Source organism: Thermobia domestica, chromosome 16, assembly GCF_964235325.1.
Source record: "Thermobia domestica chromosome 16, izTheDome1.hap1.1, whole genome shotgun sequence".
Lineage (NCBI taxonomy): Eukaryota > Metazoa > Arthropoda > Insecta > Zygentoma > Lepismatidae > Thermobia > Thermobia domestica.
Window position 1 is genome coordinate 566,676 of NC_137469.1, and position 18,736 is coordinate 585,411.

The window sequence follows — 18,736 nt, forward strand, 5'->3', positions numbered from 1 at the left end:
CTAGGAGTTATCTGATAGTGTATAGCAAGCCTTATGGTCCGTAAGAAGTACTGCTGACAGCGAAATCATGTCTTCCTTAATCTAGAAACTTCTTATAAATAATAATAAGGCAGCTGCATTTTACATCGTGAAACGAGGATAGATTTCAAGTATGGAAACTCAATATCAAAAATGGAAGTGAGAGATGTTCCACTTTCGGTTGAAACAGAGGGAAGATATCAGAGATGGAAGTGTTCTTGAGACATAGAATCCATCTCCCATTCGATCCAATCGGCGTTTGTGTGCAGTTCTTCTGTTCCATAACAACCGTCGTCAACAGTGTTGCCTATAAGACAAGACAGAGCACTTGCAATAGAAACAGCTATGCTTCTCGAGACGAGACTGCACTTTAAAGACATCATCCGAGACGAGATAAACTGAAATGTTATCTCGGAGGTATCATTAGTTTTCCGTAAAATTGCAATTGGAATGTTACGTACTTGGTATGTACCTAGCTGAAACTTCGGAAATAACCCTCGTGTTTGGGGTTGAAATCCATCCACAATTACGGGGCAGAGTGGCTCAGTGGTGGAGTGCTTATCTTTGGTGCATGGGGTCCCTAGTTCGGTCCTCGGCCAAGTGAGCTTGCGGTGGGCAACATAGTGACCGTGAGTTTTCTCGAGGTCCTCCCGTTTCCTCTTACTTTCTTATTCCACAAATTATTCAATCATCATTCACTTGCTTTAAACACCTGTCTCCCTTAGCCTAAAGGGAATAATCGTGAGACGTTACACTCAAAAGATTTCATTTGATTTTTTCGATCGACAATTAGAAGCTAGAGTGGATGCTGCAAGCTTGATTTAGAAACAAAAACATTTGCTGACCTCTAAAAAAACACAGCATCATTAGTTAGGGATGGCCACATTTTTTCGAAAAATACTTTCTCGAAAAATGGATTTTTCGAAAACGAAAAACGAAAAACGAAAAATTTTTCGAAAAACGAAAAACGAAAAATTTTTCGAAAAACGAAAAACGAAAAATTTTTCGGAAAACGAAAAACGAAAAATTTTTCGAAAAACGAAAAACGAAAAATTTTTCGAAAAACGATAAACGAAAAATTTTTCGGAAAACGAAAAACGAAAAATTTTTCGAAAAACGAAAAATTTTTCGAAAAACGAAAAACGAAAAATTTTTCGGAAAACGAAAAACGAAAAATTTTTCGGAAACGAAAAACGAAAAATTTTTCGGAAAACGAAAAACGAAAAATTGTTCGGAAAACGAAAAACGAAAAATTTTTCGGAAAACGAAAAACGAAAAAAATCGAAACAGAAGGAGATGGAACACGAAGGGACGAAACGAAACTGATGAGAAATTTGAAGTTGCGAAAGAGCAACATTTCCTTCCCTGCCTGGTTTGATTGAAGTTATAAACAAAAGAAAAGAAACGCATCATTACATACAGATAAGCTTTACTCCCTGACTGAAATTGAATAGTATCTTATTTCGCTGATGCGGCGTGTTCTAATCGTAATACGTGGTAGCTATTTGAGACTGCTTTTAGCTAGCTATCTCGTACTCGCCTTTGTTGATACGGTACGTGGTTTCGTATTCGCTGTGACTGAATATTTTGGTAACAATAAAAGATTGTTGTTTAGAGAAAGGACACGTGTCCTACGATATCAACACTTCTGATATGTTTATTGGCCTAGTGGGAGAAGCATTAGTTCGTTATGAGGAATACCCAACTGAGTTCATTATATCAGTTACCAACGCAGAGCTTGTTTCGAACTATATAAGATAACTGCAAGAAGAGATATTTTCGGGAAGTATTTACAATGGGAAAGTCGAATATATGGGAACATTTCACTCGTGAAAATAATGGTGTTTCTTCAAAATGCAATTACTGTCGAAGTATTATCCACAATCGAAATTCAACGACTGGCTTGTGGTACCATTTAAGATCACGACACGTTGGTGTTATACAGGAAACATCAAGATAGCTGTCACTGGAAGAGATTATTGAGGCCGAGGGTGATCCAGAGATGGAGCCACAAAAGAAACAGAGGTAAGTGATTGTACATTGGTGTCATTTGAATCTTCTAGCCCCCTCCCCGAGTGGGGTAGATAAGATTTATTTAGAGGATACTCGTGTTTGACACTCTTAGAGTAAAAATAAAAAAATAACGTGACAGGAACACACTTAGTGGACTATTTATCTTTACACTCTTGTAACTTTTAGAATAATATAAAAAACGGCTGAAATTTTGTTACAAACTAAGGATGCTACAGTATCACAAACATCCACAAAGATCCAGGCCCGTGCTGGCTTACTAATGAGGGCGGTGGACAAGTCTACCAAGAGGGCGCTCATACAAACGTGATTACGTTATATATATATATATATATATATATATATATATATATATATATATATATATATGTGTGTGTGTGTGTGTGTGTGTGTCTTTTGGAAGATTTAATTCCTGTCTCCAAGATAAAAAGAAAAGTATAGACCAACCTGGGTGTAGAAATGCCTCGGGGCGATGACCATCCGAAAATTTTCGGAAATGCAAAAACAGACATACTCCAGAACAAAATTTCGGATTGAAATTGGGCAAAAGTGAATGTCCATTATTTTTAGTCATAGATTCCATTAGTGTACAATCGGATAAAGTGCAGTGGCGGTGCAAGGGTGGCTCCCAAAGAAACTGGGGGAGCACAGTTGTCTTCAATATTGGGAGACGGGCAGATTTAAGGCTTTTTTTGGTGGCGAAGGGGCAGATGAGACTCAGATGAATCTGCTTTCTGAGGTGAACATGTATATTATATCAGGCGATGTAGATGAAATAGTGGTAAATATCAGTATTACAAATCAGTGCCATGAACTTATTCTGAAATCTGAATACATGCATATTTGTAATTGGTATGCTTCTACTTAGACCGCATTAAATTTTAGGACACTTATTTTATAATAACTTAAATAATGACTTTCCCAAAACTATGAAGAAAGAAAATAAATTATGTATGACGCAAGAATACTATTATTTGAGAAAAATGATGATGATCTCAATAGCATTATAGGAATCGTTACAGGAATTAAATAAATAGACTAACAATAATTAAAGACGAATTTAATGTATTGAAATTGGGGGGCAGGCTCCCCATTTCCTCGGGATTTATGCCCTATCTACAGCTGATACAATTTTCCAGCATGAGGAGAGGCACATATCCTTTTCTGACACTTATTGCAATTTGTGTCCAAGTAACGGGAGCTGAATTAATACAGATTGGTGTGACGTAAATACGCCAGGATACGAAGTTCAGTTTGAAATATGAAAGAATACGATTCTTTTTTTAAAATGAAACAAGCCAAGAGACATCAATTTCATCTCACTTTCCTTTGTGGCAGTCGGACACAAATCATCACATTTCTCCCCCAAAAACACATTTCAAATCGAATTATTGAGGGGACAGTCCCCCGTAGTTCCAAGGTTGGGGACATGTCCCCCTCATCCTCTCGGGATTTGCGCCAATGACTATATGAATTTACTATATAGAACTGATATACAGAAGGACAATTAAAACCACTTCCCTCTAACGTGGTGTTTCGTAGGGTGCTGTATGCGCGGGACGCACTGCACCCTTTACGGGTTCTTCACCCACAGTAACAGCATGTATTCATTTTATAGAACTAAGCCATACAGAAAAATAAATAAAACCGTTTATCTTTGATGTTGTTTTGCAAGGGTGCCTTGACGGGTTCTTTTCCAACGATAACAGTATGTATATTGTATAGAACTGTGCCATACAGAAGCACTAGCGGATCCAGAGGTATCGTTTGGAGGTGCGGTTCGCTTTCTGGAAGATGAGATAGCCTAAAAGTGACCAGAATTTTAATTTGCAAAAATTGGGACACATATGAATCCGGGGCTGGAGAGGAGGGGGGGGCGTAAACCTGATTCTCAGATTATATTTTGTGACCCGATTTTTATTATTATTATTATTATTATTATTATTATTATTATTATTATTATTATTATTATTATTATTATTATTATTATTACTATTATTATTATTATGAAAGTATATTCTTTCTCTAGAGTTAAATTAAATACGAACTTCCGTTTCGGAGGCGTGGCGGTATCATAATTCACTTCACACTTAGTCACCACAATATATCAGATGCACTGTCTTGCACAGTACTTACACAAAGTACTATATTGACGATTGCATTTATATGTCACCTGTTATCTGCCACGAGCCTCTCCCATATCTCCTCTGTGTATATAAATATAGCTTCCCTTTGTTTCACTAAAGTGATCGCAAGAAAACATGAAGTTTGATATAACTATCAATTTCATTATCCAATAGAATGCTTTGACGTTCGTCGACCCCTATCCATGACATTTTTTTTCACTGTTTCTCTGATCTGATCTTTGATCTATGGCGCTATGGAAAGAACATTTCCTGAGGGCTAGATGTTGGATTTCCGTTACGTTTCGTTTTGCTAAACTCAATATTTCACCATGATTTCAGTTTATCAACATTATTGACATTTTCTTAAGTGCGCGTTAAGATTGCGGCTACATAAGTCGTACCAAAATCTTCTGATGTATCAAAGATGAAGAAAACATTTCTATGATTGGTATAGAACCCAGGATTCACGAGGAGTTGGGGAGTCATTGATAAGCCTTGACGTTATGTGTGCATGGAATAGTTCATTTCTCAAGAAAAGCTCCCAACTATACAATTGATGCATTTAAAGATGAATGTGTAAGGAATTCAATTTCTGGTACATTCAGGAATTTTTAACTTAAGCAGGAGAGAGCAAGAAGACAAATATAGGATACTATTACAAAAGTGTAGACTTCTATACATAGGGTATTTTGATTTGTTGCTTGAGCTTAACGTTCCATGGTAGTGACATGACGGCTAAAGGAGACGTGCACTTATTGATTGTAATGGAATCCGAACCACATTTTTCGTTGAAATGTACCCTCAACGGGAATCAAACTGGGGACTTTAAACACCGTATAGGGCAGCCCTGGCCACGGCGAGCAGATAGTGGAAATTCTCCTCGTGAACGCTCACGAGCATTCTACGAGCAAATACCGTTGTTCGTGCTTCGTGAATCTTCGGGTTTTGTCCTTAGAGGAGCGGAAGTGTTGTCAACCTTGGCGGTAATCACTAGCTTACCAAATAAAAAAAAAGTATGTATGGTAACTGATTGCCATTTAGTGTTTTTTACAATGTGGTAACCGTTAACTATAGACAACACAAACTGGTAACAGCAATCAAATGATAAACTATATACGTTCCTTTTCTTCTTTTTTCTTTCCTTTTGTTAAAGAAGGATGTAGTGGAACCAAACCATCGCTTACATTTATAAAAATTTGCCAGTTTGCCCAATGGAAAACCAGTTTTCAATATATATATATATATATATATATATATATATATATATATATATATATATATATATATATATATATATATATATATATATATATATATATATATATATATATATATATATATATATATATATATTATCAAGTTCTTAATCCGAGTGTGGGTATGTTGTTTCGCTTTTTAGGAAAAGAGATAATCTGTTGATACGAAAAAAAAATACTGTAGCACTTGTTTGTAGGCTAATTATCTAAGTATTATCTCCAGAAAATTAGCTTATGCATGTATGTGTGTACGAATAGGCTTAGCAAGGAGTTGGTTGTGGAGATTAGAAGCCACTATTACACTATCAATAGGAAGAATAGTATTTCTTACTCCACTTTTAAAGTGGGGCCGCGGTGGCTCAGAGGTAGAACGTTCACATCTGGTGCTTGGAGTCCCGGGTTCGATCCCAGCCCCCGCCAAGTGAACTTTGCGGTGGGCAAACACCGTGTGCGTGGGTTTTCTCGGGGTTCTCCCATTTCCTCCCACTTTCTTCATTCTATCATTTCATTCATTACTCATCATCACCGTCTCCTTTAGCCTAACCGGTATAACCGTGGGACGTAAAACCCAAAGATTTCATTTCATTTTTTCCACTTTTAATGTTACTTTGATCGCAAAGAATCAAACAAAATATTAAGAGAGCCAAAGAGATTTTCCATTTTTAAGAGTGACCATTAGTGGGTACCATTAGTTTTTTTTTTTTTTTTTTTTTTTAACAAAAAGTGTCTTTTTAATAAGGAAAAATATATTGTCCCTGGCTGGTTGCTTGCCGGTAGCTTGTTAAAAGTGAAAAAGAATGTTAAATCATATCAACGACTGAAGCTACACGCTTGTCTTTCTTCGATAGTTACTGACTGGTTTTGAAAGTCACGATGTTGTAGGCCTACTATAACATCGTAAACTTGGAAAGGAACGTTCCAACTGAATGATACGAACAATTATTCCCAATGTCTTGAACATGAAACGTGGATTGCACGGATAACGCTTAAAGTGGGCTGGACTGCACTGGAATTTCCTTCCGGCAAATTAGTGTTTGGTCGGAACTCAGTTCTTCTGTGTAATTGTCTCTTAACAACATTTGAACATTTCTTTTAGATAATAATATCTAACTAACTCTATGGCCTATGGAACCCGAAGGTTCAATGCGGCGTTTACAACATATTTCCAACTGTTCCTAACTTCTGTCCTTAGCCAACTGGATCCAGTTTCTACTCTGTACTCTTATTTCTGCAAGATCCATCTTAATATTGTCTTCCCATCTACGTCTAGGTCTTCCTAGTGGTCTTCTTTCAATTGGGTTTTCAGTTAAAATTATGAAAGCGTTTCTAATTTCTTCCATTCTGGCTACACGGAATGGCCACCTGAGCCTTCTACACTTAATGACCCTAACAATGTTAAGTGAGCGGTATAAACTATGCAATTCCTCGTTATGAATTTCCTCCAATCCCCATTTTCATCCGTCTTTGGTCCGAATACTACTACTACTACTACTACTACTACTACTACTACTACTACTAATAATAATAATAATAATAATAATAATAATAATAATAAAAATAATAATACTTATTATTATTATTATTATTATTATTATTATTATTATTATTATTATTATTATTATTATTATTATTATTATTATTTTCAACCTTCCGTCGTTCTGTTATCAATCTAGCAACGAAAGGCGTTCACAACTTAGCAAACGTGAAGCGAGTGACAAGTTACAGACCGAGTGCTAATGTAATACAATGTAACGAATTGTGTAAGCAAGCTAAAAAAGGCCTGAAACAATTCGTTTCCGATTTTTGCAGTCGTTTTTACGTCTGTAAGCTGACATGTTTAATATTAGTTTCTTTCTTTCTTTTTCATTTGTTAGTTACTTCAACGCTAACTGTAACCTCTATCATGCGTCTTCCTGAATCAAAAAACGTACCAATTTTGTTTCCTACAGTGTTTTCGCGTCACTGCTTTCGAAATGGGGAGGGGGAGAGCACACCTGCACATTTCACGCTTGCGTCTGCTCAATGCTTCAACATCGTGCGAATTTGTGACCAAGCTTGGCCGTAGGTTTTTTACCATCATGTGTGGTTGGCAACACTTATCGGATGCAGTGGAAGGGGCGGAGCTACCAACACCTGTGCTCACCTGTTCTTATCTCCGCTCGTTGTCGCTCACGCTTCGGCTCCGGGAGCCAATTCATGGGCAGGCCTGGTATAGGGTATTTTGTCCGAATACTCTGCTTTTGCAGTGGTATAATTGAGTATGTAAAAAAAAAAAAAAAAAAAAAAAAAGACCAGACGAGGAAGAGGATGTTGGAAAGTGGCTCTATTAATTAATTTCTTAAAAGCAGCATTTAGAAACGTATGCCTACAACAACAATAAAATTATATTATAGTAGCCTTTACCTAGGTGGGATTTCGCTCCCAGACCCCCAATTTGTTCGGAATACGGCCCTGTACAATGTAGAAAATGCTTCTACGTGTATTGTGGCACAATATTTTGCGTTCTCCCTTCTGTGTCTTACATATACATATAATTGAATCGAACTAAAACGCTGTCACGAAATTCAAACACCTCGCAAGGCATTTTAGTCAACCCTCACCTATTTTTTTTTTTTTTTTTTTTTTTTTTTTTTGCCTTTCTACTGTACGTTAAGTGGCAAAAAATGCTCAAATACATGTTTCATTATTTTAAATGAATAATCAAATTAGCAACTTTCATGTCTCTAGCCGTAAGGAATCCCGAAATATAGGCATCTTATAATAATAATAATAATAATAATAATAATAATAATAATAATAATAATACAAAACGCTGAAATATATATTGAATTGTTTTAAGTGAGAAGTCCATATATCTAATTCCATGTTTCTAACCTTCAAAGATTCTTAGATATTGATATCTTATTATGATAATTGCAATCCCCGCCCCCTTTTCTTTACACCTCTTTTCCCCATTTTACTGAAGTATCAAAAAATGTTGAAACTCATTATTTTAAATGAGAAATCAAAATCGAAATTTCAGTTTTCTAACCTTAAGGGATTCGGAGAGATGATCATCTTATTAAAATAATTCCCACCCCATTCCCCCTTCCTTTTTTTGAATTTCCCAAAAATCCTTCCTTAGTGATACCTTAGATCGAAAATCTTATCTACTGTCCGAATTTCAAGTTTCTAGCTTAAGCGGTTTGGCCTGTGCGAAGATCAGGACGACTTCTTTATATATGATTGCAATAACAGCTTGTAGCTTGTATTATTTCCTAAGAAAAGATGAAATGTCATTAAAAGTCACAATGAATGTTTCCGTGTTGAACCCTAAAAGTCACAGTTCTTTGTTGATGTAGTAGCTAGCGAACATACCTTTGATAATTGATGCATGAGGTTCTGTGGTTTGATACAAGGTAAGTGAACATAGAACGCACTGCAGTGGTTCAGATCCAACTTTAAACTCTAGTTCTCGTTCTGTAAAGCATCGCTTTTGACAAACGACATAAATACATATCAATCAATCAACCAACCGAAAAGTCTCCTTTTAGATTCAGAGAGCTTTTCGGTAAGGAGCGCTGAATATTCTATATTTCTCTTTATTCAAAGTAAACGTAATTGAAGATTCGGGTTTTGAATCACACATCATTTTTTTCTAGGATATAGTTTTAAAATATACATTTTTAGTTCAAAGAGTGATCCATCTTTCCTTCTTCCTACAGCTGTTCGTTCAACGAATAAATCATTCTCGCTCGTTTGCGGCTTATGGTGACAGTCTCAAGGAACTAGAGACAGAAGTATTCACAATTCAAATATGTCTGTATTAAGTACCATACATTTTGATTAGACTCTGCTAGGCTTGTCACACAGATTGGATCGGCCAGATTGAAAAGACAATATTTTTATTTCCGAAAGTAAACTGGAAGTAAAATACCTTTGGGGGAGCGGTCGCCCCCTCTGCCCCCACGTGGTCGTGGATCCACCAATATACAGAAGAATAAATTAAACTTTTATCTTTGATGTTGTTTTGCAAGGGTGCCTTACGTAAAAGGCGCACTGTACTCTTCACGGTTTCTTTACCCACAGTAACAGTAAGTATTTATTGTATAGAACTGTGTCATACCGCAGAATAAAATAAACCGTTTATCTTTGATTTGGTTTCACAAGGGCGCCTTACATAAAGGGCGCATTGTAACCTTCATGGGTTTTTTACCAACAGTAACAGTATGTATTCATTGTACAAAATTGTGCCATACAGAAGAATAAATAAAACTGTTTATTTTTTATGTAGTTCGCGAGGGCGTCTTATGTAAAGAACGCGCTGTATTCACCACCAGTTCTTTAGCAATAATAAATGTAAGAATTTATTAGATCTATATATATAAAAAAGTTGTACCTTTATTTATAATGAGATGTTTGGGAGGGCGCACCGGGACATGTCCCGGTGTCCCGGTGGGCCAGCACGGGCCTTTAAAGATCCAAATGTTTTAGGCTTCTATAATAGTAATAAATAATAACTTGGACGGGGCATGCACATCCACAGCACATTAGCACATTACATACTATGATCATGATATGATTTATTTCAAATAAATAGGTACAAAGTTGTCATCATAGGTATTCTGCCATTATTGGCAAGTCACTTGCCGCAACTGAGAAGCTTCCATGCTCCTTAGTCTTCACGTAAGGGATTGAAAATTTGACTTTTTTTCCAGAAAGATTTTATTTCGATAACTGCTTGGATGAGTATCATATCCAACAACATAGAAGGTTTTCAACGGACGTAAAGATCATAATGCAGTTTACAGCAATTTGATATCTCAAACTGATCTGGAGATGTGATACACATTGGTAAAGTTTGCAACACTGGTTAAAATTATGTAATTGCAAGAATTTATTGTAATTACAAGTACCAAAATCTGTTTCTGTAATGTTATAAAAGCAAAGAGAATCAAGATACATTACGAACAATCCCCAAATACGTCATTTTTAGGAGTATCACTATCAGTATTCACGTTTTTCATATCTCCTGAACGATTTGAGATATCAAATTGCTGTAACGGCTCCGAGAAGTTTACGTCTTTTGAGAATCACCTACGTGATTAGACGTTCTGTTTATGTAAGAAATTTTTCGAAAAAAGTCTAATTTTTAATTTCTTGTATTCATTCGAAATAAGCCATGGTCATAGTATTCGACACTAAGGTATTTCGGGTTTGCATTTCACTGTCCGTCTCACTTCTATTCATAGACAGATCCAGGGGGGAACGGTTATTCACCTCCCTGAGTTTCACAATCACCAGTGCTGCAAAAGTCGGTGAGAGAGAAAACAGAATCTTTCACTACCTTCTATCCTCACCGTTGAATTCGTCCTGAATCCGCCTCTGCTTTTATTAATACTATTATCAGGTTTCTAAAGTTTAGATGCTTGTCATATTGCAGCGTCCTTAATTTGCAACACTGAATAACAAATTTGTGTTGTAAGGTTTCGTTTAATATTTAGATTTGAGATATGTAATAACATGGCATAGTGGCGTTAAAAATATAACTTTATATTATGTTGGCAACACTATTAATTTGTTGGTACTGCAGAGTTTATTAGACAGAGTTCCCTTGTCGTTATTTGCATCTTACAAAATTCCAGCCATTTTTGTCAATTAGTTTCAAAATTACATGGGCGTATCAAGATAAATGGCCCATCTCAAATTTTTATACTATAAAGTGGAGAAGTTCCATATAATATAAGCCTAATTAATCATTTTTTTTCTTTCTTTAAATGTAAAATCTCAAATGATTGTTGTGTTTTCTTCTTTTAAAGAGACTCAAAATATTTTTCAAGTGAAAAGAAAACATATAAATAGAAGATTCGCAATCTAGTTTTTATTTTAAGCTCAACACCTTGCAAATGTGTTCCGATGATGATGAGGATATTGGTTTTAGTTTAGCGTCCTACTCAGCTATAGAGACGTGAACTCAGCATAACATGAGATACAAACCACTTAAGCTCCAGGCTGGAATCGAACCCGGTCTCCCGAACCGAAAACGCATACGCTAAACATATAGTCACGAGGGACCTCGAATGGGGCTGCGTAACTAAGTGAGATGCTGATGAGCAAAATAATGGATGAAATGGTGCAACGCTATGAAATGAGGAAACGGGAGAACCCCGAGAAAACCCACGAGCACGGTGTTTGTCCACCACAAGGTCCACACGGTGCGAGCTGGGATCGAACCAGGGACCCCAAGCACCGGAGGTGAACGCTCTACCACTGAGCCACCGCGCCCCCATAGGAAATTGTTCAAGGTTATGTACATACAAAGCTCAAGCGACTGAGACATTTTCTCAGGTCAACATGTTCTCTCAAATTATGAAGTATTGACTGTATCCTATCGTCAACTTTCATATACATGGCTTTTCCGTTCTTTTGAGTAATGCTCAGCATTTCCATTCTTCTGAAAACATGATTACATATAGAATCTTCCCTCAATAGTCTTCACAAGATTGGAAATGTGCAGGGGTTCTGGATAATATTTTGTTTAAGCATTTGTGTCAGTCTTCTACTGCTTTATTTGTTCGATTCCTGTGACTGCTACAATTCCAACTTTCCGGAGAAAAATTTCGATTTTCCAGCCATTGCTCCTAATCATTGAAGACTTCGACTCTTCGTCTAACCGGACAGCCTCCATGTTGATCAACAAACCATCAGAAATATACTCTACGGGTACTAGTGCCAGTGTTGGACACATCCGGACGTGACTGCGAATCTCTTTAATCTTGAGATTAGGGATGGCCACATTTTTTCGAAAAATACTTTTTCGAAAACTAAAAACGAAAAACGAAATTTTATTCGAAAAACGAAAAATTTTTCGAAAAACGAAAAACGAAAAATTTTTCGAAAAACGAAAAACGAAAAATTTTTCGAAAAACGAAAAACGAAAATTTTTTCGAAAAACGAAAAACGAAAAATTTTTCGAAAAACGAAAAACGAAAAATTTTTCGAAAAACGAAAAACGAAAAATTTTTCGGAAAACGAAAAACGAAAATTTTTTCGGAAAACGAAAAACGAAAAATTTTTCGAAAAAACGAAAAACGAAAAATTTTTCGAAAAAGCGAAAAACGAAAAATTTTTCGAAAAAGCGAAAAACGAAAAATGAAATTTCCGAAAATCGAAAAACAGATTTTTCGAAAAAGGCCATCCCTATCATTAGTTAATAATAAATTTTTAGTGAATATTTAAGTAATTCCACGGTGCTAATATACGAGGCAACCAAGAGAGAAATTCCTCAAATACTTAACAAACTATAATGCACTGTATCTGGAAACTATTAATTTTCAGAATTGCAAGGCAACAAAAAAATCTTATTTTTTCCCATTCCTTTGTCTATATTGAAAAGGAAAGATGTTTTCAGTTTAACATTTCTTTGCCACTTTCCAGCAGTATAAGATTATACGACACGTGCAGTCAGACTAGTGCTCTCAAACGGGTCGGGTCGAATTGTCGGGTCGGGTCGGGTCGATCTTCAACCCGACCCGACCCGACCCGTTGAGAGCACTAAGTCAGGCACACAAGCAGGAGAGGAGACCAAAATTTTTGGAGGACTCCACATTCAATATGAGGATAAATAGTACTAACATTAGTAAAAACACCTTTGAAATTAGACTAAATTTACGAAATACACCCTCCGTGCAGTTACAGCAAAAGTCGGGTCCCAACGACACGAGCTCTCACCGAAAATCGAACCATGAACTCCCACATTGAACACGTGAATGCTAAGCATTAATCCGCGATGGGGCTCGCAGTTTAAAAAGCAAACCGCCTTAACTTTTACAGCGCATATGAAAATGTAGAGAGAAAAAATGGTCGTTGATGACACTGCTCTATTCAAAAACAATGACGAGAAAGGAAATGTAGATATGTTAAATGTCTGGATAGCAACGCCCCCTGTGAGTGATGAAACTCCCCTCCATCTATTTATGGAAACCATCCGCGTCCAGTAGTTTGATGTCATTGCCAAGTGCAGGGGTCAACTCGTGAGCAGGGAAGAAATTGAGACCTCGTTATGTCAAGAACAACAAGTATCATACTTCATCCTTGCTTTTTCATAAACCATTTCTCAACTGACGTGGACCAGTTACTGTTGCTGAACACTAAGAAAAACCCACAAACATTTTACAATATTTATTTCATTTAGAGCAAAGAAGATTTCTGCTTGGTTTGTTTGTTTCTTCACCTTTAATTCCCTTTTCAACACCGAGGCTATCTGAGATGCGGACCTACAGTTTAAAATGGAATTCGAACCAGTGTTAAAATGTTAAAACTTCCCCACCGGGAATCGAACCTAGGACACCTGCATCAAAGCCGGATGCACCTGCTACCTATTAGACCAGCAGAGAGGACAGAAGGCGTTTGGTTTGCAATGTCATGAGCAGTGAAAATGGTGGCGAGCGATGCTAATATTTATTTATCACATTAATGAAATATTCAAACTGGAAAGGCTTCACGATTCTCCAGCTACAGGAATTTAAATCTGTTTTTCAATATCACTATGAAACTATATATAGAAAATCGAAAGCACTAACAAAAGACAGTATCATACAGTGTTCGTAGGTTTCTTTAAGAAACTTCCCCTGGACTAACTAACACACAAGTTTCCCTAGTTTGTTGAGTATCCAATTCCTATGATAGAAATTATGTGATAAGTTTAATTTAGCTATATTAGCGGAAGTGCCAATAATATTTGTTTTACTCATTTGCTTTTTCCTACTATTGTTTTTACTTTTCCATTTTTTGTAATACTCACAAATGTACCTAGTCAACAATGGATACAAATTACACTACTTTGAACTAGGGATGGCCAGAATCGGTTCCTGGTGAAACCAGTTTTCGGTTCTGAACGGATCCGGTTCTAGAAGATCCGGTTCCGGAACCGGTTTTTCGAATCCAGGTCTGGCACCGGTTCTTCAGATCCAGGTCTATAACCGGTTCTTCGGATCCAGGTCTGGGACCGGTTCTTCAGATCCAGGTCTATAACCGGTTCTTCGGATCCAGGTCTGGAACCGGTTCTTCAGATCCAGGTCTGGAACCGGTTCCTAAGATCCGGTTCTGGAACCGGGTTTTCGGATCCAGGTCCAGAACCGGTTCTGAAAACCGGATCTCCGAGAACCGGTTCCGCCGGAACCGGAACTTTGTGGCCATCCCTACTTTGAACACACACACACGATCACAGTCAGTGTTTCTTCCAGACCTGCTTTTTGGGGGCACTGCGCCCCCGGAGCAGACCAAAATAATGCGTTTATAATATAATAATAAACAGAATAGTATCAGCAGTGCCCCCCGAAATACTGAGTGTGCCCCCAGGAATATTATTTCTGAAAGAAACACTGATCACAGCACTGTATTGCTATTGGTTTCTTTCTGAAAAGAAAGAAAAAATTAAGGATTTATATGGCCAATCAGTCACCCGAGAATTTCCCTGGATTTTCAAGTTTTATTAAAAATTCCATTTTTCCTAAATTTACCTACGAAATTTCCCAAGATTTGGTAAATGTCCCTCTACGAACACTGGTCTCATAGCATTTGGCCAGATTCTTCTTAACTAGCAGAAGCTATTCTGAGACAAGGGGAAAAAATTAGATCGAAAATATTTAGGATAAATGTGCTCAAGCAACGATTATGTCCTCAATGAAATTATTCAGATGAATATTATGTCTCTTATTATCAATGCGATGTCTCCTAATAAAACTATTGAGAACCATTGAAACCATCTATCGCCTCTTTCATCATATACGGTGGCAACCGACACAATTATGTTATCACGGATTTTACTCAATTTCTTGGAAGTTTTATAATATTTTATGTATTTAACTCATTGCAAATACTAAGCAACATTGATGTATTACTTTACTTAATTTCATATATTTCTGTCTTAAATTCTACTGGCACATATAGTCAAATACATCATGAAATTTCTACTCCATAATTATGTATTGCATATTGAACATAGGCTAATAAGTTTACACCTAATTACAGGTTCAAAACTATACAGACATAGTTACAATTCATGAATATTTGTGGTATAGGAAAGAATCTTATCAAGTTTTCTTACTTTGATGTTACATACACAAATCATATCGAAATATTTCTCTTGTTGTTGTTGATATGCAATTTAACGTCCGTTTCAGCACCGAGGCTATATAAGACGGAATCTACTGATTAACGTGGAATCCGAACCACATGAGCTCCCGCCGGAAATCGAACCCGGATCTCCCACGCCAATATATTTCTTTTGTTGGGAACTTCCATAACAAAGAGACGAACGAATTCCTCTCTTATTCATGCTCTCAGTGCAAGGGAGATTTGGGGTTTCAACACTCTCCCTCCGTAAACAAGGTATTATGGAAAAAAATAAACATTCATTATATTTTAACAAAAGAGACACTGACCAAAGCTTAAAATTTTACTTTATTTTAAATTATAATTTGTAACTGTTTCGGATATCTAGCATATCCTTCTTCAGACACGTTCGAAATTAATGAAGAAGCTTTGGTCAGTGTCTCTTTTGTTAAAACAATTAATCCAAAGCCATGAATAGTCTTACTATTCATTATATTAAGATACCTATAAAAAATACGGGTGTTCTGAAAGAAGGAGCGTCATTTGGGAAGGGCAGAGGGAAATTGCCTCCCTCCTGAGTTTAAGAAACACATGACTGTACACTAATATACTAAAAGAACCTGAAACTCTTATGTTGATGGCAGGGGCGTCATTTCAGACTTCGCTTGGGGGGGGGGGCAAGAGTATAACCGGCATAAGGCTTTCACGTTTTGTACTAGTATATTAGTAGACAATCGATTAAAGTATATGTATTCCTCAATCTCTTGGGGGGTCAATTGCCCCCTCCTGCCCTCCCCAAATGACGCCCCTGGTTGATGGGCAATTTTGGCCTCCTCCTCCAAAATCTGAAATGACGCTAGTGCCAGTGCTTGAATTCCTCCTTCCTTTGCGTACGCCACTGCATGTCCTGTCGAGGTTCAAAATTTGAGTTTACCTGAAGGTTTCCTACAATGACCGAAGTGATGCACAACTTGGCGGTATGTCATAGAAGCTCGGCATAGGTTTTATGAAGCTTAAAAAAAATTCCGTCACTTGAAAACTAGATATCGATTACAATGTCTGTCGGTGAAACATTAATATATACTATATCACCTCTGATATTTTTCCCTCTACGTTGGGTTTCACAATGTAAAACACTGACATACAACAGCTTCTTGAACTTATAGCGCGGTTCATCTTCAAATGATGCTATGAAATGAGACTTCTACAGCGGAGCACTTTTATTTTACAATTTTTGTTACATTTCAATCCAGATGTTCCCAATCCCAATCCTCAATTGCTTTACAAAGTTAGCAATGACGACTGTTGAGTCTGATGTTCCACTGCTCGCACCCAACCCACAAGTCTTAACGATAGGAATTATATACTAGGAAAGGCTTATTGTCAGTGGCACGATATTTTATTGTAAGTCCGGAAACTTTTTTGAATACCATGATACAACGATAATTAACATTTTTAATATTAATTGTGGTAATGTTAGTACTTACTTTATCAGTGCACCACGACTTCCGACGATGGAGGTCTGAATCCTGCAAAGAAAAAGATAAATGATTTTAGCAATGAATCTATTGCAAATTCTCATTATGTATGTAAGCATTAAGCATTTTATATATTTCTGCAAATGGTAAGATTACGATCTAATTTTGTTTACAAATGACGTGTTCAGACTATGGCAGTGTTGTCACGTAAAATGGTAATGCTTGCACGTAAAAATTTTTGCACGTACACAAGTTTTTTTCAACAAAACAAAAATGATAATTTGAATGTAATAATTTTTGTGTGAGAGCAGTCATGTATATAATTTAAGTTATTTTGCGTTGAATATGTAAAACTATGTAGCATGTTAATTGTTCCTTATGAAAAAGAATTTTAAATATTAAAACATATTTTAAAAACCATTAACAGTGTAGAAGCTACAGCTTTTCTTCTCTAAAGCCCTACAGAGTTATAACACAGGTGTCCATAAAAATACTATCATGGTTTAAAGTGGTATATTACGTCGCTTTGGATAGCCGTATTTAAATGGAATTGGTGACGTTTGAAAGAAAAAATCAAATATTTTTTGCTAACTATACTATACCTCATATACAAAGACTGCATACAAATGTCCCCCGCACTTGTTCCACAATTCCCGCATTTACAGACAGTTTCACTGAATAATGACCTTTCCTTTCATGACATATGCAGCCACGACCCACAAAATCACGCTACCACTTCAAAATTAATGTGTGTGTAGGAGCCTGATGTTGAAACCTTCGCCTAAAAGCAAGCCGAACCTGCACCAGAGCAAAACTACTATCTGAACACTTCAAAAATACATGTTTCAGAATCCTGCGGTACTCATGCAACAATTTTTATAGACGTAGTTTTGCTACGGGTATGTAATTTGAAGTACTCACCAACTACCTCTATAAATCTTGACCCGACTACAGTAGGTCACATAGTATTGAAGCTATGAACCTTAAAAGTTCAGTTTTTCATGTTTTCGGTAGCCTCTAACTTCGAAAGGAAGCATTTGTGCACCCAGGTTGGTCTATAATTTTCGTCTTATCTTGGTGTCAGGAATCACCTCCCAAATGTCGGTGTTGTTTTGAAACACCCTGTATTTTGTAAAGTGAATCAGAAAATTACTTAAGTCTCCCCTTCCAACGTTCTTTCAATCAATAACATCACGTAAACGCAACAGCAGCGTCTCCACAAAAGAGATGCAGTAAATAATCATATAGCAAATGTAAAGGGTGCTTCTCCCTTCCACATAGCAGAGACATTTCCTGGACAGTACAAGATTATCATGATGCCGACTGGCAAAAAGGGAACATAATACGGGAATCAAAATGTTCCAGAAACGATATTTCCTGAAGAAATGTATGAACTCTTTCTGAAATAATCAGAGGACAACTTTGGAACATCATATTCAAAACGAACAAAATTATGATATATAAGCATTTCCATTATAGTTTACACACGAACAAAACTAACTTTTTCCTGCAAGGTTAAGATCTTAGAGCAACATTGTTGGACACAAGAGAAAATCGCCCTCTTTGCGCTTTCAGGCAACAATGATAGAACGTGAACACCTTTATAGTGATGAGAGGATTCGACTTATTTTCAAGTTTTGCGTCTGTTCACATTTTCATTGCTAATGAGAAAAGTTGGTTTAATCTGTACTTACACTATATCTTTAAAGTTCCAAAAGACGTTCCATGCTTT

At 36.7% G+C, this 18,736-nt stretch overlaps 1 protein-coding gene across 1 annotated transcript in view; it reads right to left on the reverse strand.

Annotated features, from left to right (window-relative positions):
- Positions 1-18,736, reverse strand: part of LOC145672864 (uncharacterized) — a 432,953-nt gene that overhangs the window by 267,497 nt on the left and 146,720 nt on the right. Inside the window, exon 3 of the mRNA XM_081742034.1 lies at positions 17,014-17,055. Coding sequence (XP_081598160.1) covers positions 17,014-17,055 — 42 coding nt within the window. The remainder of the gene's footprint in view (positions 1-17,013; positions 17,056-18,736) is intronic.